Source organism: Desmodus rotundus, chromosome 13 (assembly GCF_022682495.2).
Source record: "Desmodus rotundus isolate HL8 chromosome 13, HLdesRot8A.1, whole genome shotgun sequence".
Lineage (NCBI taxonomy): Eukaryota > Metazoa > Chordata > Mammalia > Chiroptera > Phyllostomidae > Desmodus > Desmodus rotundus.
Genome location: NC_071399.1, coordinates 17,268,209 through 17,292,337, shown reverse-complemented (window position 1 = coordinate 17,292,337; position 24,129 = coordinate 17,268,209). Strand labels below are relative to the sequence as shown.

The 24,129-nt window shown below is 38.9% G+C and overlaps 1 protein-coding gene across 6 annotated transcripts in view; it reads right to left on the bottom strand.

Moving 5' to 3' along the window:
* Positions 1-5,835: 5,835 nt before the first annotated feature.
* Positions 5,836-24,129, bottom strand: part of WRN (WRN RecQ like helicase) — a 124,076-nt gene continuing 105,782 nt past the window's right edge. For 4 of the 6 annotated variants that reach the window (XM_053916345.1, XM_024562607.4, XM_071220178.1 and 1 more), the window contains 5 exons: positions 23,314-23,476; positions 13,605-13,828; positions 10,886-10,939; positions 10,174-10,263; positions 5,836-7,807 (listed from right to left, as the gene is read on the bottom strand). In XM_053916345.1, the coding sequence (XP_053772320.1) occupies positions 7,688-7,807; positions 10,174-10,263; positions 10,886-10,939; positions 13,605-13,828; positions 23,314-23,476 (651 nt within the window). In that variant the 3' untranslated portion in view covers positions 5,836-7,687. The remainder of the gene's footprint in view (positions 7,808-10,173; positions 10,264-10,885; positions 10,940-13,604; positions 13,829-23,313; positions 23,477-24,129) is intronic. The other 2 variants (XM_071220179.1, XM_071220180.1) reach the window with 2 other exon arrangements.

Here is a 24,129-nt window from a genome sequence, read left to right as displayed (position 1 = left end):
CAAAAGCAACTCTATCCATGGGAACTCGAGCCTACATCGAGCCTACATCTAACTATCAGAAATGCGCCACATGCCATGAGTAGCTGCCCAGTAGACGGGGAAGCTGAGTCATTTAGCTAGATACTTTGCTGCCCTTGACAAAATCGGAGTTCAGTTTCTAGAAAAAGATGGAAGGAATGATGTTAGGCCAGCCTATTCGCAGAGTCTGCTGCACTCAATAAAACTAGAAATAAAAAAGCAGACTCTTTTCAAAGTCAAATCCCTTGGAAATTTAAAATCAGTCTCCTTAGTGATCCTTAGATTTGAGAGGAAGTAAGAATTACAATGCCATCTGTAGCAATTATAATTCTAAAAACCAAAGCACATGAAATAACCCCAAAGTACTAAGATGTGAGACTTTATTTTTATTATTACATTTTTTAAAAATAGAGAAACATTTCAGTTCTTTTTTATGAAACTGGTACAGCCTTATACTATCAGCTGTGGAAGGAAGGAAGGAAGGGAAAAATAACAAATAGTGCTTATAAGCATAATACCAAGTAGAATATAAATATATTAAATCTGGCTCTAATTCAAATAAATAATTACCACTACCAGAAAACTATAAATTGCTAAATATTAGAAAAAAATCTATGTATATAATTTGTCCTACTTACAAACCAAATATAAAAAAGAAAGTATATAAAGGCACCCAATAAATACAACATCCATTCTGGAAAATCATTAAAAGCTTATAAATAGAAGGAAATTTCCTGGCTGTAGTAAAAAGTATTGACCAGAAATCACTATTAAATATAATTACTGATAAAACAAAATTATTGACAGAAACAAAATAAGCATACTTGATTTCATTACAATTACCCAACATTCTCAAGGTTCTGCCTAGGCAAATTGCAAAAGAAGAATTAAGAGATACTCATCGTGCACAATGAGGCAAATCATCATCATTTTTGGCACATGAAATGACAGTTGACCTGGAAAATCATAAATAACCAATGAAAATTTATGTAACTAACATTTCCTGTTCAAAAACTATTATTAGTCTTACAACAACCAGCTAGAAATGTAGTAAGTCTACATCCAGGAATTTATACCCAGAGGATTTCCATTTGTTGAAATTACTTAAAAAGATGTCCATTGCAGCACAGCAACAACACACAGAAGTATCTAACTAGCCAAACTAGCCTAACATCGTTCAGTAGAACGCCGCGGAGCCGTAAAAAACGGGCTGCGGACACGACGCGATGTCAGAACTTACTGCCAAGTGGACGAGAAAGCAAACCCCTGACTGAAAACCATACTTGATTCTGAGTGGGAAGGTTATAGGAATTTCTTTTCCTAACTGAATTGCTATTTTTTTCTAATGAACACGTCCTGCATTTGCAACTTGGTCTTTAATATTGTATGAGGCGAGTTGGTGCCAAGCTGCAAAAGGCCTTGTGTTCCAGGCTCAGAGGGCCTCGGAGCCCTTAAAAATGCAGACAGGGCATTCGCGAACATCAAGGAGCTCTCTCCTGGCTGGACCCTCCTCCGCCCCCTTTCCAATGAGCTCAGCGTCTCATGAGTGTGGTCTAAATAGGGAAGAAATAGAATCTCAGGACCCCACAGGATGTGTGGGAATAGGAATCAGTGCTCAGAGAAAGGCTGTTTAAACGGTCAGTGCTACAGGATGAATTTAAACAATGTGAGACGCAGGGTGTTTTAAGTTTGCTGGAGCGGCCATGCACCACCACAAAGCGGGGGGGTTTCGACAAAAGAAACTTATTTCCTCACAGTTCTGGGGGCCCAAAGTCCAAGACCAAGGTGTCAGAGGGTCTGGATACTCTGAGGCCTCTCTCCTTGACTTGTACAGGGCAGGCCGTCTTCCCCGTGTCTTCACCTGGTTTTCTTCTGAGTAAGCCTGTGCCCAATCTCCTCTTCTAATGAAGACACCAGTCGTGTTGAATTAAGGCCCACCCTAGTGTCCTCCTTTTAACTTAATTACCCCTTTAAAAACCCTACATCCAAATACAGATTCTGAGGCCCTAGCGGTTAGGACTTCAACATAGAAATTTGGGGGAAGGGAGCACAATTCAGCTGGTAACACTCGGTTACCCGGGGACTACAGGGACCTCAGCTGGGGCTGGGCGGCCTCAGTGAAGGCAGGCCCCGCCTAGGGTGGTAAGCAGTATGGTACTCAGCATGGGCTCCAGAGATGTCCTCTGCAGGAATGCAATTGTCTTCAGGACACTTGGAATCTAGGTGCGCAGACCAGATCTAATCGTGAGACTTGTTCAGTGAGGGGCCAGCATTGGTCTCATCCCATCTACGAGGCTGTGGATTGAGTTCTCTATGTTGGGGGTAGAGTAGGTGAAAAGAAAAATAAAAGTTTAAGAAGCTCCTTTCTGAACTGTAGGGAGCCACAGAATGTTCTCCAAACAGGTCAAGGGAAGATTATTATTTTTACTGCCTCAATATAGGTCAAAGTAAATTTCCAGTTGACAAAAGGGAAGTAAATCCTATTATGCCCAGCACACAGAAGCTGGTGAACAGACTTAAGATTTAAATTGCTGCTGCTCTATAAATGAACAAAGAGATTCTAGCTTCTCTGAGTCACAGAAACTAGCCCAGAATGAACACCTCTCTCTCCTTTCAAATCTTGACACGTTAGCCACACACCTGAAGCTCAACCCAGAAACCAGTGTTCTGACAGTCCCGTGCACCGTATAACTTGAAGTTACCAAGACTGAGCAGTAGATGGTGCTCTTGAACCAGGGAGGTAAATGTTCCTTTAGTTACTCTCAGCTTGAAAGTGAGCCAAAGGAAAAAGTAACTGGGTGTTTGTTCATTTGCTGCTTTCAGTTTTGCATCACACACAGTGCGGTGTGCGAGTGCTGTATTACAGAACGGTGTACTTGAAACCTAAATAATTTTATTGACCAGTGTCACTCCAATTAAGTCAAAAAATTTTAAAAAGAATAAACTGATGGGTTCTTGCTGCATGCTTTAAAAACTGTATAAAATTCAAGTGAGGCAATAAAAACAATAAACTTCCTCCATTAGGACCTAAGAGAAAGAGGGTCTGGGGGGTCTCGCAGAGCCCCACCCGTTCTCTAAGGCTCACAGGGTTCCAGCAGCCGCCTTTTTCTCCTTCCTTGCTCCTCACTCTTTTACGTGTCAGCACTCCCCCGCTCAAGTATCCCAACCCTTACTCACCTATAATAAGCCTTTGAAGAAATTAAAAATAATTGTATATTCAGAAATTTTAAGACTGTCTAACATGCTGATTCATGAATCAGCATAGTACATTAATTTTCAAATACTTTATGATTCCAATGATTTTTGTACAAGTTTTGTATCCTGTTAGGTGAAAAATAAGTTACTTTGGTGCCTTGAGAAGATTAGCCCAGTGCCCTTAAATGTCAGAATTACGTAACTCCTTTCTTTGACCAAACCACTAACAGCCTTCTGATTACAAAGCAGCTGCCCCTGCAGCTTCGCTGCCGGCAAAGGCAGAGAACAGCCAACGTTCATTATTCCTACAGTCTATTTAGCTCTAAAATGACTGTAAGGTCATCCCACTGGATCTTTCATGCTCTTAGTTAATTCTATTGCAACCTCTTTGAATAGAAAGAATTTTCTGTTCTTATTTTAACAGTCTGGTGGGACCACAGCTGTTTTGAATTCTAAGTAACTGGCAGGGATTTTCCTGACTGTTACCGTAGTTCTATGGTCCTATGACAACACAGAAAAGAATGTAATCAATACTTTCTGGAGGAGACAGCATAAGAATAAAAGCTAAAAGAAACTCCTTGTTTCTAAGAATGAACCCGAGACAGACTTGAGGCCTGAGGCTGCTGAAGACCGATAGGTGGCTATACCTGGGAAGCTCAGTTCAGTTTTCTATTTTAACAGTAAATACTCTCTCATGTGCTATGATCATTTTGTACCAGTTACTCGCACCTAATGATCAGGAAGGGATGTACAGCAGAACCTCCAAAACATGCTCTGCTGGTAGGGATTTGGGCGTGGGGAGCAGGGAAAGGGGAGGGTGCAAACACCCCAGTGGGAACCTGTGAAAAACATGGAGAATGTGTGAGATGTAGAAGCCTCTGCTTTTGCCTAGGAGCATACTGCTTTGTCATCTACTTTGCGGAACTCTCTGAGATTCTACATCCTCTGCCGTTAAAGAAACTTTACATCTTCTGTGTCTGGTGGAGGGTCTTTCTGTCAATCGTCACTGCTGTGACAACTGCACACAATTGGAAGTTAAAAACAAGAAAGGAAAACCCTCATTGAAACAGGCTTTACATAAGAAAATGTAATGCCTTGTGTATCTGAAATATGCAAAGTGATGTCCGACTTCAGAAAAGGTATGAATTAATAGCCCAGAAGTATCACCAGCAGCCTGATTTGGGTGCCCTGTTTCTACTCTGCCTGGCTCAGCGTCAGCTTCACTAAAGGATGATTCCTCATGGTCCTAAAATTGCTCCGACACTCCCAAGGTTCATGCTTCCTCAGCAGTAACAGCAGGGGAAAAGAGAACACCTCTGTTCCAGCATTCCCGTAGTAAGTCCTGAGGTTCACTGATTGGACAGCGTAGGTCATATGCCTAACCCAGATCCAAAGTTCCCAAAGACAAGCTTAGTTGAGGTCGCAGGTGACAATCCCACATCCAGGTTGGAATTATCTCTTGAACCAACCCAAACAGGCCTGCTGGGAAGGCATAAATTCTACTACGTAAACAAAAAAATTAATTTTCTCTCTCCTATGTCTTTGGCATGAGACTATACCATATTTCATTGCAAAGTATTCAAAGTTGTGCTTCGAATAGCAGAAAAACTGGAGGCAACTTTAATGTCCAATAATATGAAACCAGCTAAATAATTCATAGATGTCTATATAATAAAATACCGTATCAGCAGTTTTCAACCTCCTAGATCTCGGGGCCCTGTTATATTCTTAAAAATTATTAAGGGCCCAGAAGAGCTTTTGTTAACGTAGGTAACAGCTACCACTATTTATCATCTTTAGAAATTAAAACTGAGAAATAGTTTTAAAATATTTATTAATTTCTTTAAAAACAGCAGTAGTAAATCCATCACATGTAACATCAATAGACTTCTTGGAAACCCCACCCCACCCCCGAAGTGAGAAAAGTGACGTCCTCTGGTTACACAGAGAGGCTGGATCCTCAGGGGCGCTTCTTCGTTCCATCTGTTTCCATGTACTGTTTTGGCTGAAGTACATGAAGAAAGTTTGACCTCAAACAGGTATGTAGTTAGCAAAGGGAGGAGTACTTTAGTAACCTCTCCAGATAATTGTAGATACTCTTCTTTGAAACGATATCCTAATTGGATGAGGGTTAGCTTCTTAAAGATTGGTTGCAGGGTACAATCGGAACTGACTTTTTTCTTCCTCTGCTTTGTTACAGCCCTCCGGTCCTTCGTGCGCTTTGAGTGCATCTTTTACCGTGCATGACTTTGTGCGATCCTATGTTAATCATCCAGAAAATCCTGGCCCACTGGGTTACACAGAGCTTCTACACATTGACAAAAGTCATTATACAATGTGAAAATAAAAAGTCGCCCTGCCATCGCATTAGAAGAGTCTGTGTTACAGGAAGCTGTGAAACTCCTGGCAGCAGACATGTTTTTCAACATTATAAATTTTGCTAGAAATCTCAAATTTTATCATTGGCAACAAGTAATCAGTTTTCCTTGAAGTGAGAGGCTGACTTTGTTCAGTTTTGAAAGGAAATGTCCACCAAACGCCCAAGTCTGAATGACCAATCACTGTTCCCTATCAGCCATTGTTTTCAGTAAAAACGGTGTCCCGTGGGGAAAGAAAGGGAAAGAAAGCAACCGATTCAGCTCACAACCCGACCAATCAAAGCAGGCCTTTTCCCGGAGAAGACCCTCGTACTCCGGTAGCAGAAGAGCTTTATGCGAACTTGGCACTGCGTCAGGCAGCACACTGAAAAGGACTGAGAATTAACAAAAACAATAACCGGGTGCCCCTGCTTTGCTCTGCACTAAAACACCAGTGGTTTTACTCCCTGTTGCTCGGCACCCTCACTGTGAATATCAACATAATACAAAAGGCAGATAACATCTTGGTGGCCCCTGAAAGGGTGGTAGGGCCTCCTAATGGTCTGCAGACCACCCTTGGAGGATTACCGCACTACATAGAGCCACAAAACAAGATTCTGTGGAAAACTATTTAATGACAAAAATGTTCAACATACATGCGAATGAAATATAACACATGTTTATGTTTCACTCTCTAATTTCACTTCTAAAACAATCTACTGTAGAAAAATGACAAAGCAGAAATGACCAAGAGAAAAGTGATTATATAAATTATAGGAGATAATAGTCTGTAGCTGTAAAAAACAAGGAGACCAATATACACTGAATGGAAAGGGCTTCATCGTATATTAAACAAAAAAACTGGGGGCAGGAAATTGCATATAGCATGATCTCTTTTGTGTTTAAAAGATAAGAATGTGTAGAGCTACCCACGCAAAGGCATGCAAATGCAGAACAAATGACTGGAGAGCCATCTGTCACACACACAACAGAAGTTACCTTCTGGTTCAGGGCAAGTAATGGCACTTGAGAAAATAGGAATATGGGCACTTTCATGTTTTAAGTACAACGTGAATGTTTGACAAAGAAAACGCTTTCATGTATTATTCATGTAACAAACCTAGAAAAACGTGCGTATAAAAAGTTATGGCGAATGTCATAAAGGGGGCTGGTTCACTGGCGGGACTATTGGTGATTTTTATTTTCTTTTTTCCGCTTCTCTGGATTTTCTAATTCTACAACAATCACGTATTTCTTATTTAGTAACAACAGTTATTTTTATTTATAAAAGTCAAGGAAGGCCATATGGTAAACTGCTTAAAGCTATATTAACTATGGTTTACCCAAATCAGTGTCAACGATGTGGGTTCTAGATATTTCAGTTATGTGTGCTACATAAGTAGATTTTAGAATCAAATTCTGACATCCTCAAAAAATAGGGTAATTAAATAAATGAAAGCTTCAAACAGATTAATATATAATCTTTATAACATTCAGTATGAAGGACATTTTTTAAATTTATTATTTAAAAAAATAATAGAAACCGTGTAGAAAATGCAATTTTCCATTGGTCTCCTTTGTTACATTCTTTTTCCCCATTTAAGTGGAACCCAAATGTTCCGCTTCCCCGCGCTGGTGCACTCAGGGCATCTAACGGTGTGCCGAAGAGCACAGTCTGACGACAGCAGAGACGGTCTGTGAAATCGCTGCATCTCTTCCCGCACAAGGCAGAATCTGGGTGACACAGGCATGTCTGACACACACACACCGCCACACAACGACCGACGTGTTACCTGTATGGTATCACCACACATTTCACTCTCCAAATGCGCGCTGAAATACAGAGAGTAGAAAGCAGGGCAATGCCTGTCCCTAAAAGCAATCTTAAAGGAAAGCAGTTCAGAACCCTGCGACGCACTCACTCGGACGACCCAAACTCAAGTGAACCGCACGAGGCTGTTTTAAGATGCCAGCTGATTAACGGCCAGGCGAGTTTTACTTGGAGATTAGAATAATTTTTAAACTGAAATGGTATTCCCCAGTCTTTTCAGGAACAAAATACAGCACCTCCGTTACAACACAGCAAGACAAACATAATCCCTCTGGCAGCTGCCATTCTAACCGAAGAGCCCGTTGTTTTTGGTTTTGGCCGTTGAGTTCTTGCTGGTAGACGGTAAGGTCACATTTCCTTTGGCAAACCACCCAGGCAGTTTCCTCTTTGAAGTTTCAGATGATGACTATAAGGGAAAAAAAAGTAGAAAAGGAAATGTCTGCACTGTTAAAAATGCATCAGAAACAAAATTAACACATTATTAAATATGCACCCACCGTCCTTCCCTCACCCAATAAAACAAAAACGTGAGATCTTTCTAACTGATTTCTGGATCAGAAAGTCAATTTAAAAAAAGAGATAAAAAAATCACTCTGTCATTAACTTAGGTAATTTACTTGTCGTCCGTGTGTGTCTTAGACACTCCTCTGGGAAGGAAAGGACTAGGTATCATTTCAGGTCTATGTCCCCTGGTGTGTTTGCTTTGGGGTGACCAACATGGTGAATTTCACGTTCTGAGGAAGACCACTGCCTGGGCACAAGTGTGCCTCGCACGCACACAAGCGCACACGCACACACACAGAGCTGCCTCAGGCATCTGAAAAGCACGCCACTGCCGCATCTGTAATGGCAGAGGGACTGGACAGGGGCTCAATCATCAGTTCCTCGCAGAGGGACTGAGACACAGTAGACTGAAATAAGTTCACTGAATAAATTTCAGGGTTGTTTTTAATTTCATAGACTTTTAGAGAATCTGTTAAAAACTAGAGATCCACTCCTGAGAAAAAAAGACGAACATACCCACACACAACACTCTGCACAAGTTCAGGGGCACCACGCCCCACACGAGGCGTCAGAACCTAAGTTAAATGTCTCTGAAGAAAAACTGTTTTAAGAACCAAAGGCAGTGGTTGTGCACTGAACAATCTCCATGTGAAGAAAACTACACAATTTTACGTAGGTAAGTGTTCCATAAGCCTAAAATGGTGTTAGTTTCTCTTGTCTTACTTTGGGGACTAGGTCCTCAAACTAGATCCTCAACTAACACGACAGAGAAGTCGTTCTGACATCAGCCCACCCTGGAATCCAGCAGAGTTAATGTGGCTATTGAAAGTATTTGCAGGACTTTATGATAAGGCGGCCTCATCTAAGGTATCATGTCTGTTAGCCTAAGGTACAAAAGTATGACTTACTCCATTTCAAAAATGAAGACTATATAGACATAATCTTCATTAACCGCTTGTTACTTTACTATGTTTTCTACGTTTAAAAATGGTTTCAAAATATTTAAGGATGGGGGATAAAGTAAAAGATCCTTAGCAAAAAAACTCTAAAACTTATATTTAAAAAAGGTAAAAACTGTTAGCCGTTCCAGTTTAATTACAGAAATCCATTATAGAGGAAAGGACTATTCACACTTCAGCAAAAGCTTTTAAAAAACGGATAAGATTTAAGATAGCAATTTTTCTCCCAAGTACCTATTTCCTCCCAGGGAAGAGATTAGATTTTTATGTTTGCCTTAGAAATAATAAATATTAGGAATATAAGTAACACAGATAAAAGGCATTTGGGTAGACATAAAACTGGCCCAAAAATAATTATTCTTCCCTAAAGACTTGAATATCAAAACCCCGTACAGCCAGACAACTACCGCTGCTTACAATTAGAGTCGGACCCAAAAGTGCATTTAGAGAAAGGAAAACAGTTAAGATTACAAAAAAGCCAAAAAGTAGCATACAGCATGAAATCTGAACAGTGACAGAGCAGAGGAAAACAAAACCGAAGTCTTGTTGGTAGCCAAATCCTATGGATTAAGCAGGGACTTTGACACCAGACAGAACTAGGTTTAAGTTCTAACTGAGTCACTTGCTAAATGTGTGACCTTATGCATGCTATTTAAACCTCGATTTCACCACACAGAAAATGAGATTAACAGCACATAACGTGACTAGATTATTTGGAGAATTAAATAAGAATATGGGCAAAATATCACAACACATTCTGATTTATTCATAACTCTCACTAATTGGTAACTAATATCATTTATTATCCTGAAAACATTGAATTTTATTGCCTATGACATTTCTATAGAGTATGATCTTCAGCATTTTTCCTATAATTACAATAATGATCTTATTTCATGGAGAAAGGGGGAAGAGCTTACTCACACTGACTACCTTTTGAGTCTCACGTAAGTGTCTGGGGGACTTGAACTGTGACATCTAGGTCCCCTAGCAGAAGCAATGCTTGCCAGAGACTGCGTCCTTCCTCATGGCAGACTAAGATTCCAGCAATCCTGATAACATTTTAAGGTGATATTTACATCTTTTTGATACTCTAAATTCTATTAACAAGCTATTATCATTAAGTTGAGCATATAAAACATCACATTAACTCATTTAGCTGATTGTATGTGCATATATATGTAAACAAATAGAGAAATATGTATGTTATATTCATATTTAATTTCATCTAAAACAAAGATATGTCTAAACATATTCGTTTTCGAGCCTAATATATTTGTCACAAAAACTGTTACTAAATCAACTTTACCTGTACATGTGAATCTGTAAAGAGATCTTCTATTTTTGGATCACTGGGTGGTTGATTCAAAGAAGTCGGTGAATTTCTGTGACTCTTATCCTTCAGTGAAAAATCACAAGTGTGTTTTCCATCAGTCTTTAATATTTTTACGGCATACAAAATAGTTCAGCACGTACTATTTTCTTTTTAAAAAAAACTATGCCTAAAAAAGCAAAGCTTAAGAAAATTCTTATTGAAATACTACCATTTGCAACAACATGGATGGATCTGGAGAATATCACACTAAGTGAAGTCAGTCAGAGAAAGTCAAGAACCACACAATTTCATTCATATGTGGGATATAAAACTGAAAACAACAAATGAGTAAGAAAAATAAACAAAAACTCATGGACACAGACAACAGCATGGTGGACGCACAGAGAAAGGGGGGGAAGAGACACGGTAAAGGGTAAAGGGGGTGAAATACATGGTGACGAAAGGACTTTGGGTGGTAACCACACCAAATACAATACACTGATGATGTGTTATAGAATTGTAGACTTGGAACCTGTGTAATTTTATTAATCAATGTCACACCCAGTAAATTTAATGAAAAAGAAAATTATGAAAATTATTACTCTGTATTGAATATTAACAATATTACCCATAAGGCAATTTTTTCTGAGTGTCTTAAAACAGTTTGTAAATAATATTGTATATTTTAATTTATAATGAAACTCACTGGCAGGGCAGGAAATTCCGTCTTCTCAGTCTTTCTCTCTGTCTCTCTCTCTCTCTGGCAATCAAGAAAATTAAAATGAAAAAAGTGAAACAGGAGGAAAGAGTTCTGGAAGATGGTGGAAGCACCAGCAGTTTTTTAAATTTCCCTGAATCCCAGCATTAAAACAGAACTAGACAGAAAAACAAAAATTCATCCTCTACATTTACAGTGAAAGAAAATTTAAAGGTATCCTCAGGCAACCAAAACTATAATCATGTGAGCATAAACCACCCACAGCCAAAGACCTGCATGGTATCGCATATGTAGGGGAGAAAGCAGAGGCAAGCAGTGAGGTGCCCGAGAACCGGAAAAGCCCAAAACAGCCCACAGGTATACACTGGAAAGCATGACAGATTAATTTGAGGACAGCACCTGAAACGGGAGGGCTTTTGCAGGGGTCTGAAAGAGGTCTACAGCAGTCCTTTACGGGGCTACAGCAGCTGGCGCCTATGAGCTCTCCTGACCAAGCCGCCTTCCAGAAGGCCCCACACTCACGAGAACTGCTGGGGTGAAAATTCCAACCCAAGCAGGACAGGCAGGAGAGCAGCATAGGGAAGAGGAAGCCCAGGGGAAAGCAGCAGAGGGGTGTATCTCATACATAAACCCGGTTTCCCTACTTCGAACAGTACACAAAACAACAGAAGAGAGAGCTCTGTGCCCCGGAAACTATCCCGAATCATGCCTTGTTTTGAAAATGCAGGAAAATTAACTTCACATGAAAATGGGCAACAACCAAGGTCAAGTCCCATAACCCAGAAAGACCTTCTAAGATACAGAATAAAACTGTAACCTCTCAAAATGAGCTAAAAAACATTAAGAAAATGATTCAAAATCTAAAAGAACATCGTAAGGTCAGAAAAACTCAAAACTGAGTGGAAAAAAGCTCAAGAAAGAATTAAAAATAAGAAGTAAAATTTAAGAAAAGTTTACTGAAATAAAAACTATCAGAAAACTTTCTGAAATAAAATATCTACACGTTTAAAGAAGCCATTGTGTACCTCTGTACTTCAGAACTACAAAATATAGAGACATAACCTCCCTCCATTAAATAGAGGCAAGACTGGGCCTCTATATTAATAGCAATCACCACAGTTATAAATCTAAAAATGCATCGAGTGATTAAAAACAACTTGTTCTGACATTGTTCTTTATCAGAAGCCTCACTCACAATGGTAAGATGAGCCCCACGAAGGCATTGGACAAGGTCAGTAGAGGTGATGAATGTTAACATATGAAAGACCCTGAAACCAGGCCTCCAGTAGACGGCACTGGAGAAGTTTTCTACGTCCAGAGGCAGAAGAAAAAAACACTCTGACTGGCTCACTCACCTCTTAATCCACTTCCCAGCCCCCCAAATCCTTGTTCTCCTAAATTGGGAAAAAAAGGCTAAATCCAGTATCACCCACCCAAAAATCTCCCCACTCTGTCACTGGCATCTGATGTTATTTCAACAGAGGAAAAGCAAAAAAGTGATGTGTGGTTAAATACTTTACATAAATGTTGCTTCAATATTCAGGAAAAATTAAAAGTTACACCTTTTCCTGTATTAATAGGTAAGAAGTTGGGGAAAAATAAGGTCTTAGGCACCTGGTCTAGATTTCAGAAATAACAAGGCTGGGAATGGAAGCCACATTTCACCAATACCACCCAACCTATATATATTGTCTTTATATATATTAAAGACAATATATATATTTCATATAAAGGAATATAAAGACAATATATATAAAGACCTCTTATAGCTAACTCAATTATCAACATAATGTAAAGAGTTCCAACAAATCCAATTTCATTAGGTTATCTAGAAAAGAATACATACAAACCTAACTGAAGTGCAGAATGAAATAAGACCAGTTCTCTGACTTCTAAGCTCTTGAGAAAAGGAAATCCTATAAAGATTACTTTAGAACTGGAATGGAGCTCTTCATTCTCTACTACAGATACTGTCAACCACTTACTACCATGCTGAATTGATCATCTAGTAGGAGCTAAAATAACTTTTTAGTTAATTACTAGTTTTCACAAACATTTATCACATAGTCATGTAATTTTAAACCCAGAAGATACTGAAAGCCAAATTTTCAAATTTATACAACCATTTAATAAAGTCGCATTGTCATAGAACAGTATTTTCTTCCCACCAGACACAGAGAAATAATTTTCAAAGCATGTGATTTCAAGAAAACATACGCTCTACAATAACGCTAAGTTCAGGGCCTTTCTCTGACCATGCGGAAGATGCACGGGCCAAGCTCAGGACGACTCTCCTGCACGGGAGAGACAGCTGCAGAGTATGATGGGTGACAGTGGGAAAGACCAACCGGTTTGGGAGGGACTCAGAATTTGTTTTCATTTCATTAAATACTTGAAGTATCATATGCTTAAGCCAGTATTAATTATACATATCAAAGAAAGATAATTTTCAGGCTATATAATATGAAGTAGAGAAAAAGTTTGAGCTACCACTCTACACAATAAGCTAAAAAGACAAACTATATTCACCTTTTCTGTCACTTAAATCCACTTTTCTCAGCTCAAATTTATGAAGAGCAACAGAAATATAGCACAAAGATTTAAAAAGTAACCTTGGATCAGAATTTATGAGTTTAAAAAATATAGCATTTTAAGTGTTAGAATATGCAAATTGAACACAGTGCCATTTTATGAAAATTCTACATACAATTAACACCTTGCCATCAGGGCCTGCTTCTTCCTTGCTTCTCTTAGAACTTGAACAGCTCTCCTCGGAGTTGGGAAAACACCTCTTTTTGTTGGGATCACACGAAGGCTGGTGTAGCAGTCTGTTGTCACAATCATTTCCCAGGATCTCAATTGCCATATGGATAAGGTACGTGTCAATGTTTTCAGGAACAAACATTCTAATTAGTTTAATTTTGTTCAACTCTGCAAAGGATGAAAAAATACAATTTAAAAATAAATTACATAGAACATCCTAGAAGACCTATGAGCTGGAAATGGTGAAATATTTTGGAGGAAAAAAGGAGGAAGGTGGCCAAAGGCAATGTTCCCCTTGCAAATGCCGCCAGCCCAACAGAAACGGAAATGGGGTTCGATGTGTGCCTCGCTTCTGCTCCCTTCACCTACGAGATCAAAATCAGGTCAGTGCCATCAACTCTGCATAAATTACGTTTCACACTGTCTGCGGAGCAAAGCCACCCTTCCCAGAATTGTTTCTAAAGGAATTATGTATGCTGTGAATTCCATCAAGTTTTTTGAAAATAATTGATTCTTAAAATAGAAGCTAATCACGCTTGTTAATAAGATGCCAATGAAAAGGATCCTTTCAATGGATATTGTAGCTAACAAAACACTTTATTTAAAATGCATGTTAGTAACTAAATTAGTTTTCTGGGGAAGGTAGATCTTATTTCCAGAATCAAGGAATTCTTAGTTCTTCCTTCCAAGATGACAGTCATCTCCAATTCCCTGGAGTTTGGTGAAACTAAGCAACTGAGAACCTATTCCCTTGTATCTTCCTGTCATTTACAAAACTGGTATCCAAACCTTTCTGACAACTAATACAAATGAACAATCTGCAACCAAATATTCTTAAATGACACTCTGAAAAGGTGGTCTTTCAATTACTACAGTTTTCAGGTTTATATTCTTCTTTCTAAAGTTCTTATCTTGCTTAGGACTTCCCAAATAAAACTGCAGGTTAAGAGAAAAAAAAACACAGGAAGAAAAAGTAACACAGCCAATGGATATTAGCACAGTGTGTTATTATTTGGCTTTTACTGTTTCTAATTTTAAAGTTTTAAAATGTAAAACTGATGGTAATCAAAACCTTGGAAAGATGAGATTACCTCTAAATGTAATAAAATCAGAAAGGTGACTATCATATCTATCAACCAAACTAAAATTTTATTTGTCCTTTGGTCATAATACCACACTAATACCCCTGAAATTCCATGAATTTTACTACTTTATCATTTTTAATCATCTTCTTTTGTATGTATCTATCAGAATTTACTTTGCATTCCCTTTTATTTGTCTTCAATTTTTCTTTGGAAAAAATGTTGTAATGAATATTTTACTTAATACAAATATCTTTCCATCTTTCTGGATTCCCAAAAGTGAGGTTACTAGTTCAAAAGCTCTAACCGCTGATACATGTTGCCAAACTACTTCTGTAACTGTGTTGTCCGATACAACCACTAGCCACAGGTAGCCACTGAGCACTTAAAAAGTGGTTGGTTGGCTAAAATGGCTGAGGAACTCAAATTCTTGATTTTAAGTAATTCTAAGGTGAGTATGCAGCCCTCAAATATGATAGAAAAGCAATTCATCGATTATGGGTCTCTCCATTCAGAAGCATGCAGTCTTAATGAACAGTGATGAGAAACTGTTATTTTATGAATTTTTCATTAAAAGCTTAATTGAAAACTAAAAATAAACCTTAAATTTAAACACTGATACTTGATTCAGTAATCAGAAAATTTTTAAGTATGTCTGGCACAAATTGGGTATCTTCATTTACTTTATTCAATTTGCCAATTCTATGAAAGCTAAATAGAGACTATGTCAAATTAAAATCTACAGCAGCATTGAGATATGCTGTGAATGCAAAATATACTCCTGATTTTAGAGGCTTAGTACAAAAAAACCTCATTAATAATTTTTATATTCATTATATGTTGAAAGGACAGCATTTTTAATATATTGAGTTAATTAAATTATAATTAAAATTAACCACATTTATTTTTACTTTTTAAATGTAGCTACCAAAAAATTTAAAATTGCGTATGTGGCTCATAGTGTATTTCTTTTTGCAGAGTGCTGCTCTAGAAAACCCATTCAAATTTCCCTGTACTCAAGCCAGCTAATACTCTACATTGTACGAAATTCATTTTCTTCTGTGGGTATTTAAACATTGGATAAACAGACTATGCATCCTTACTTTCATCATACTGTAAATGTAAAATTTAGAAACCAATTTTTGGGGATATATCCATGCAATCGTGTCCTATCACAGCATCATTGGCTAAAAGAATTTTTTTCTTTTTATCATTCAAAGTATTTTAATACATGGGGGACTTAATGTATCTGAAAAAAGTTGTCTTACAATCATTTGAAAATATCCTTATTCAAGTGCTTTTTACATTGTCCTTCTTTTTATTTACTTTTTTAAATTACTTTATTGTTGTTCAATTAGTTGTCTGCATTTTCTCCCTACCTCTCCCCCGCAGCTAAATAAATTATTTTGAAAAGAAAAATAAGATATTTTATTCCAATTGAGACAATTTATTTCTAAAATTAGAATGCCTTTCTTTCATAAAATTATGATGTATAAACATTTGCCTTTGGTATTAAACCACTATTAGTGATTTAATAAATGTACAGTTGTTATACTGTAATTAGAATATAATTTTCACATATAATAAGAAAATTCATATACTTACTTACACACTTCTATAAGTGCTCTTTATATTTTTATCTTAAAGTCACCCTATAATATACATATGCAAATAAGCTGGCATCTAACTTTAAAGACGCACATTATCCTGCCCTAACTTGCCACGCAGGTTAAGTGCTGAAACTGTGTATTGGAGAGTAAAATAATAAGCCCAGGCCGCACTCCCGTGCTGCTTCAGAAGAGATCATATTACCCCTACTTTTGTGGTTGGGTCCCTTGGAAGCCACCCCTAATTTCCCAGGCACAAGCACATAAATAGGAGAATGAAATTATTAAAAATATTATCCAGATACCTCATTAATTATCTTGCTTCACGTATTACTAAGCATAGTTAGAATCCCAATTCCATAAAAGCTTAATATTATATAAACATGATAAAACTAAAAATATAAAAAGGTACAGAATTCCTTTAAATATTAAGTTTACCAAGACAAAAATCTACTTAGCAAATTAGATATAACTTATCAATTCAAATACTCTATTTTTAGGTTTAAGATTATGCCATAATAAAATATAGAAAATTCTGAATTCAGTGTTGTGTGAAATTTACCGTATTTTTCGGACTATAAGATGCACCGGACCACATGACGCACTAGGTTTTAGAGAAGGAAAATAGGGGAAAAATTTTTGAAGCAAAAAATGTGGTAAAATACTTAATAACATAAACAACGTAATATTTCACCAATGTAAATGTGAACAGAACTCAACAGCAGCATTAACAACCATTATTCCTGACTTTAAGCTTTAAGTACGGAAACTCCTCTAATCATCAGGGAAACCCAAGAAAACTCCCCGTCACTACTGTCCACATTTACGAAGCTCAGCTCCTCAGAATCACTAGTGTCACTGTCTTCACTCTGTTCACAGAGGATGTCATCTTCAGAGCCGTCTAAGGCTTTGCTGATGCCACATTTTTTGAAGGACCTCACGACGGTTTCATCCTGAACTGACTGCCGTGAGGTTTGCACCCACTCACGAACTTGGGTAATAGCGGGCCTCTTCATTCGTCCAGTTGGTGTCAGATCGTGATTTCCAGCAGCCATCCATTTGTTCCTCTCTTCTCTCATGACAACTTTAAATGGCTTGTTGATGGAAACATCCGAAGGTTGCAACTGGCTGGTAAGCCCCCCAAGAATTATGGCTAGGTGGGTCTTCTCTTCTTTAAATCTCTTTTCTGTGGCTTCAGTGATATGTGCCCTGAACTGGTCAAGCACTAACAGAGCAGGTTTTTTCAAAAGCCCTCCAGGACGTCTGGACCACACTTTTTCCATCCGTATCTTCATGCCATTTTTGTCCATCCATCCTTGGTCATGAACATGAACAGTAACTACTCTTGGGATTGCCTTTTCTGGCATGTTTTTTTCTCTTGGAAATCAGCACTGGTGGCAGTTTGGTGCCACCTGCACAGCAGGACAACACAACCATGTAATGGGTTGTATCACACCCTGAGGTTTTCACAGTTATGGTTTTGGCACCTTTCACATCAATAGTCTTGTTTGATGGAATATCAAAGGTTGACGGGACTTCATCCATGTTCCCAATCTGGCTTATTTCAAATCCATTTTTCTTTCTTGCATCCAGTACAAATTTGTGAAAAGACACAATCTTGGATTCACATTCTATAGGCATTTTTTGTGCAATCCCAGTTTGGTGCGCACAGCAAGGCCACATCTCCTCATAAATCTGTGGCACCGTGATGGAGATCCAGTGATGTCCTCAGTGCCTTTCTCTGCAGCGAGACGTTTGGCTTCATATGTGATCATTTTTGTAGATACTGAAAAGCCACTGTTCCTGTGACGTGTGATCCACTCTTTCATGTCCACTTCTAACTGTGGCCATTCTGCAGCACGCCCACGAAAACATTGTTTCGTTCTGTCCGTTTTTTGCAGTTGATCCTCCTGTTTCCTCCATTCCCGTATCATTTTTTTGGTTGGAGGTGGCCCAAAGTGTCTCTCCACTGCTCTGTTCCCATGTTCTTTGGTGTACTTCACTACCTCCAGTTTAAGAGGGATTTTATATGAAATCCTTTTCTGCTTTGACATCTTTCCACAATTACGGTAGATTCAGCAGGAGACTACGGTACACTATCATATCTTTCTACAGCAAAATACAGTAATGACAGAACTATCAGCACTGTATCCTTCATAGTTATGGGGCACTGTAGCTGATAACATCAGTGGATGATGCACTGTTATGGGGGGATCTGCTGCTGACACTGTTATGGGGAGATCTGCTGCTGGAGGGCCTCAGGTTGTGCAACACTCTTGTATGGGACCGCAGTTTTGCACAACCTGTGTGGCTCTGCAGCTGTTGCCAAATCACAGCTCCCATCATTCCAACCTGTCCAAGCATGATGGGAGTTGTAGTTTTTGCAACAGCTGCAGGGCCACATTGACAGGTGACCTTGCAGTGGAATTTGCCTATGTTAATGTTAATGGGGGACACACCGGTCAGGTGATGGAGGCACGTACGGGCACCGCAGGCTTTCTTCTCCTAACGTGCCTGCACCGCCTGTATCCTCCTCCTTAGCACTATAGTATGCTGCAGTGGGGACTCCTGCCTCCCTTGTTTTGCACCACCGGGACACCCTCTCCTCCCAGCCCAGGGCCCGCAGCATCACCCCACTCCTGCTGCTGCCAGCTTCCTGCAGTGGTGACCCTGCTCCTGCCTCCTGTGACCCCACTTTACCACCCCCCCCAACCCCAGCAAGCCAGGTAAGCTACATTCAGACTATAAGATGCACCCCCACTTTCCTCCCAAATTGGAGGGGGGTGCATCTTATAGTCCAAAAAACACAGTTAAGTGCCAATCAAACTTGTTCATTGAACACCAAATTATGGAATATGGCTACAGTTGAAAAATAAAGATAAAAATAACATCTCTGAAACATTCATATGCTATGTATATCTTCATTTCTTATTATAATTTATAACACATTTCTCCAACGAAAGAATAGTTTTTATCAAGGAAAAACAAGAATTCGAAAGTAAAATTTCATTTCCATAAACGATATCTTACAGGCTATAAATGTACAATTGAATGAAATAAAATTTAGAGCGCATGGTTCTTGCAGTTGTACCTTGTCTCAATTTTGGCACTCGAAGTAAACCACAGCGATATACTTTTCATATTACATGTGCAATATGCACACAGTATATTGGCAGAAAGACGAAAGAGTGTTTAAAAGTATTCCACATTGTTTGTGGGATTTCAACTTAATATTTATCTCTGAATGAAAATTTATTTGCCATAAGTACACAGTGGTAAAGACAAATGTTTTAGCTAATGTTTTAGTCACTAATGATCACACGTGCTTTACTCATCTCCCTGGTATTCGTTGAATCAGGCTGTACAATTATAAACAGAGAAGTTTTCATGTTCATATAGTCTGCTTGATTTTAATATATCAATTGAAAAAGCTGTAACATTAAGAAAATGAAATTTCTAAACTCAGAATGTAGAGCATACCAGATACAGTAAAGAATGTTTAAAGATATTAGATATATGAAAATAGAAAACCGAATACAATTCAGTACCTTTATTTTACTCAGCACTTAGAGGTTCAGAAACCCAAATCCTCTAATGGATTAGAACTGCGTATTCTTTCTTTTAAACAGCTGGCGGCACAACTTTCACACGGCAGAGTAAGGAGAAAAACCTGCTCTGTCACTAACTTTGACGTGATGTTAAAACAAGGTGCAACTCTCCAGGCCCCAGGTTCCTCTCTCCAGAACAGGGTGGGAGGAGGAAAACGAAAATGTAATGGTTTCCAATTTCCTTTCCAAATCAAAAATCCTGTAACTTCACCACGATACGATTTGGAAGGCAATTAGCAGCATCTTGATTCTTCACCGTAGCCCAATAAAATAGATGCTGCCAGTACTTGGCCAAATAATAGAATCTTAAATCTTCCTCTACCATTTTCCCCTGCCAATAATGAACTGAAATAAGAACATCCATTTTACATCATTCAAAAATATTTGCCCAAGATTTCTTCAATACTTGGGGAAAAAAAAAAACCTTTATAATTACAACCTGCCTGAATTATTGAAGTTGTTTGTATAAAACACAGTTTTCAAACCTCCCTTCTATTATACTTACTTATTAACGTCACATTTTCTGATTCAGCTTCTATAGAGACTAGTGTATTAATCATAAAAGGTATCTTTAAGGAGACATCAGATCCAACTGTCTGCTTCTTCGATCATTGTCACGCTCACCATCGCTTCCCCCACCACCCCCTACCAGGTGTGAAACACAGTTGTCCCTGGTTGTGGGTGGGAACTGGCCCCAGGGCCCCATGCTCCAGCCCCTTATATACACTGTGTAGAATCTGCATGTAAGCTACACACGTCCTCCCCTACACTTCAAATCATCTCTAGATTATTCATCATACTAACAATGGAAGTGCTATATAAATAGTTTTTTATTGTATTGGTTAGGGATCAACTTTTCTGGAATTTTTCTTCAAGTATTCCAACCTCCAGCTGGTTGAATCCATGGATGTAAACCCGCAGATCCAGAGGGCAACACACTTGCCAAGTGCCAGAGCATTCTGTACAGTATCTAATTATTTCTCCCAATTCTGTAACTAAGGCCTATTATCTCTCCCTGTTTTAGAGAAGAGGAAACTAAGGCTTAGGGAGACTGGGTAATTTGCCCAAGTAACACAGCTCTGAAATGGTAGAGCCAAGACCTGAAACAGATCAGCCGTTACCAGAACCTTCGCTCTTACTAGTGAGGCTAACACCAACCATCAGTCTTCAGGAGTTAAGGAGGGCAGTCTACGTACAGCCACACCACCCTGAACGCCATCTCATCTGCTCTCGGAAGCAAGCAGGCTTGGGCCTGGCTAGTACTTGGACAGGAGGGTTTAAGGAAGGCAGCTAACGGACAGTAAACACGACTGCCGCCAGGAACAAGCTGCCCGTCAGAAACGATTGCCTGCCATTCACCAGCTCATCAAAGATACACATTTCTCTGAGTCCTGAGAGACAATATGTACAAAGGAAAAAAAATTCAAGAGGATTAAAATCAAGAAGGCATCTGAATCTTTGACTACTTCACTTTACCCGGGAGAAAGAGGGGTATTATATAATCACAACTCTAACCCTACAAACTGGTTACTGTTTTCCTTCCTCTGCCTTCATTTCTAGTGAAATGGCTGCTAAAACCAGAAAGGCTGGCATGAGACCAGGACAGCTGGCTAGCTTGCTCATAAGGTGTTTCACAGCTAAATCACCTTGAATCTCTTTTATCCCAGTCCAAAATTGGGCCCTCTGATTTTCAGATTTAGAAATCTAATTTAATCTCAGTAGATCCATATTAACCAGGTTCACAAAATGCCGATTTGTTAATTTACAATTATGAATTCACGATTATCACATAGATAAGTACCCAGGTTAGCACCACTGCAACTTTCCCTGCAGACAGATCTACATGAAAAATCAAATGATGACCTGAGAGCTAAGAAGTTACAGCGAAGCAGAATTTAAGATAGTTCTTCAAACAGTATCTTGACAAAACCTATCAATAGGTCCTTAATATACTTGAGGTCTCATTGGCCAGGATTAGAAGTTGCTATTTCTTTCTTCTAAATGGTTGGCAGCACAACTCTAGCATGGTCGGGTAAAAAGAGGAACTTCAGTTCCCTGGGGTTAACTGAGAGGACCACTGCCCAGGCTCGCCTGTGTGTCTCCCCTGTTCCTGCGCTTCCGCGGCTGACCGGCTGACCTACGAGAGAGACGGAGGTGTTTGTTCTTTCTCAGACCTTCGGTCAAGTCTTGCTCAAGCCTAGAATTAACAATGCCTTTTAAGGTAACCTGGGTATCTTTGTTCTGATCAGTTAAGTATAGTATTGATTGTACTTTTAAAGGGTGATCTCAAGGCATACAACTGTAATTGAATAACAATAAAAAATAAATTAAAAAAAAAAAAGGGTGATCTCATTCTTCTTATTTCCAAGTATTTGGAGGCAACTGTATAGTTATTCCTAAGAGGGAAAGAATATGAGATAATAAAAAATTAATGATTTGTGCTGTAGCTTTAGAGATAAGCCTTCTTACATGTGTACTGCTCGGTCCTAATAGTCTGAATAAATTTATCAGATTTACTGAATTATTAACATACCAGTTTGTATTTGTACGTTTAGGAGGAAAAATGTTCTAGTGAACTCATCTTTGTTTCTGTAAAAAACGGTCCATAATCTAGCCCTGGCCAGGTAGCCCCGGTGGTTGGAGCACCATCCTCGTCTGCCAGGGCTGCACATTCGCTCCCTGCTCGGGGCATGTGCAAGAGGCAACCAGTGAGTGCACGGGCCAGGGGCACAGACAGTGGATGTTTCTCTTGCACGCTCTCGCTCTCTCTCAAATCAATACATTTAAACAGTGGAACATAATTTTCAAATAAGCGTATTAAAAACTTTCTGCACGGCAAGCAAAGAGAGCACAGGTGAGGTTCTGTGGCAAAGTCAGAAGAGGAAACCCTCCTCCAAGGGTCTAGAGAACTTCGTTCATGCCTTCGAAGTCCTAGTGACAGACATCCCAGACTGTGGAGATGAAGAAGGCTAGGCAAGTGAAACCAGTGACAAGGAATCAGAAAGATGAAGGGAAAAACTAGGAGTCAGTCAGTCAGCTCTGGGGAATGAATATAGAGAAGTGTTGAGGTAGAAATTAAAAAAGAATGAAAGTGTACTCTTTCAGGATGGATATGCAAATTGTAATCTGAAGCTGAAAAGAAAAACAAGAATTTCTGAGACTAAGACTTTCCCCAGTGCTAAAGGGAAGAAAGACTGTCTTTCTAAAACAAGAAAAATCCTTATAAAAGTAAAGTTTTCATAGTAGCATAAAGGGTTCATGTTGTTAAACTAAAAAATATTAGTGCATTGCTTGATTACTTCATCCGAGTCCCATGACTAAGTCATTAGGCTGCAGACGAGGGTCATGGTTATCACCTGAGTTGATGGGTGGGTTTCGAATGACATCAGTAATAATCTTCTGAACCTCTGGAGTCAGGCCCGCTCGCTCTGTATCCACTGGGTAGCCAGCTTTCACCGCTTGGGACAAGTGTATGCCAACTGTTGCGAGAGGCAGAATCCTGTTCTCAGCCACCCTCTTCTACAGAAACAGCAGCACAACAACCAGTGAGTTCTTCAAAGTTTCCACTGTACGGTACGAAAACAAAAGGTCCTAACCTTCAGGTATAAATGTTCGCTGACCAATAAGCAATGTGTTAAACCTTCATGGAAAATTTTCATTTTAATAAGCAATTTCTTTAAAACTGCCTACATAATAGAACTCCATAGATTCTACCTTTTACAATTATTACATTGAATAAAACCAAATCATCCAGCTTTAGCTAAGAACTCAATCCTCCTCTCTCTATAATTATTCACTTTAAAAACCTATCAGTGGCAGAGAGCAGTCATTCTATGTTAAATCTAAAAGCTGCCACAACTTTTGAAAATAGAGTAAAACTGTAATCCAATATTCTATATACTTGATATAATACATAGTGCTTTAGTTGCATGAATTTCCAAGAAGACAAATCCGGTAATGTTTAATGATAACACAGGCCCCAGGCGCACTGTATAAAAGGTTCTGGAGAAGACTTTAATGGGTATTTTAAATTGGCTCTCTTCATAAAGTAAAACAACCCACAGTTAAACAAGGGCTGTCACTATGTGTCTGGAATTGAATGAAACATCAATTGTGTTACATTTAGGACAATGTTACATATTTCTGTAGCTTTTAAACAAATGTGGCTCCAA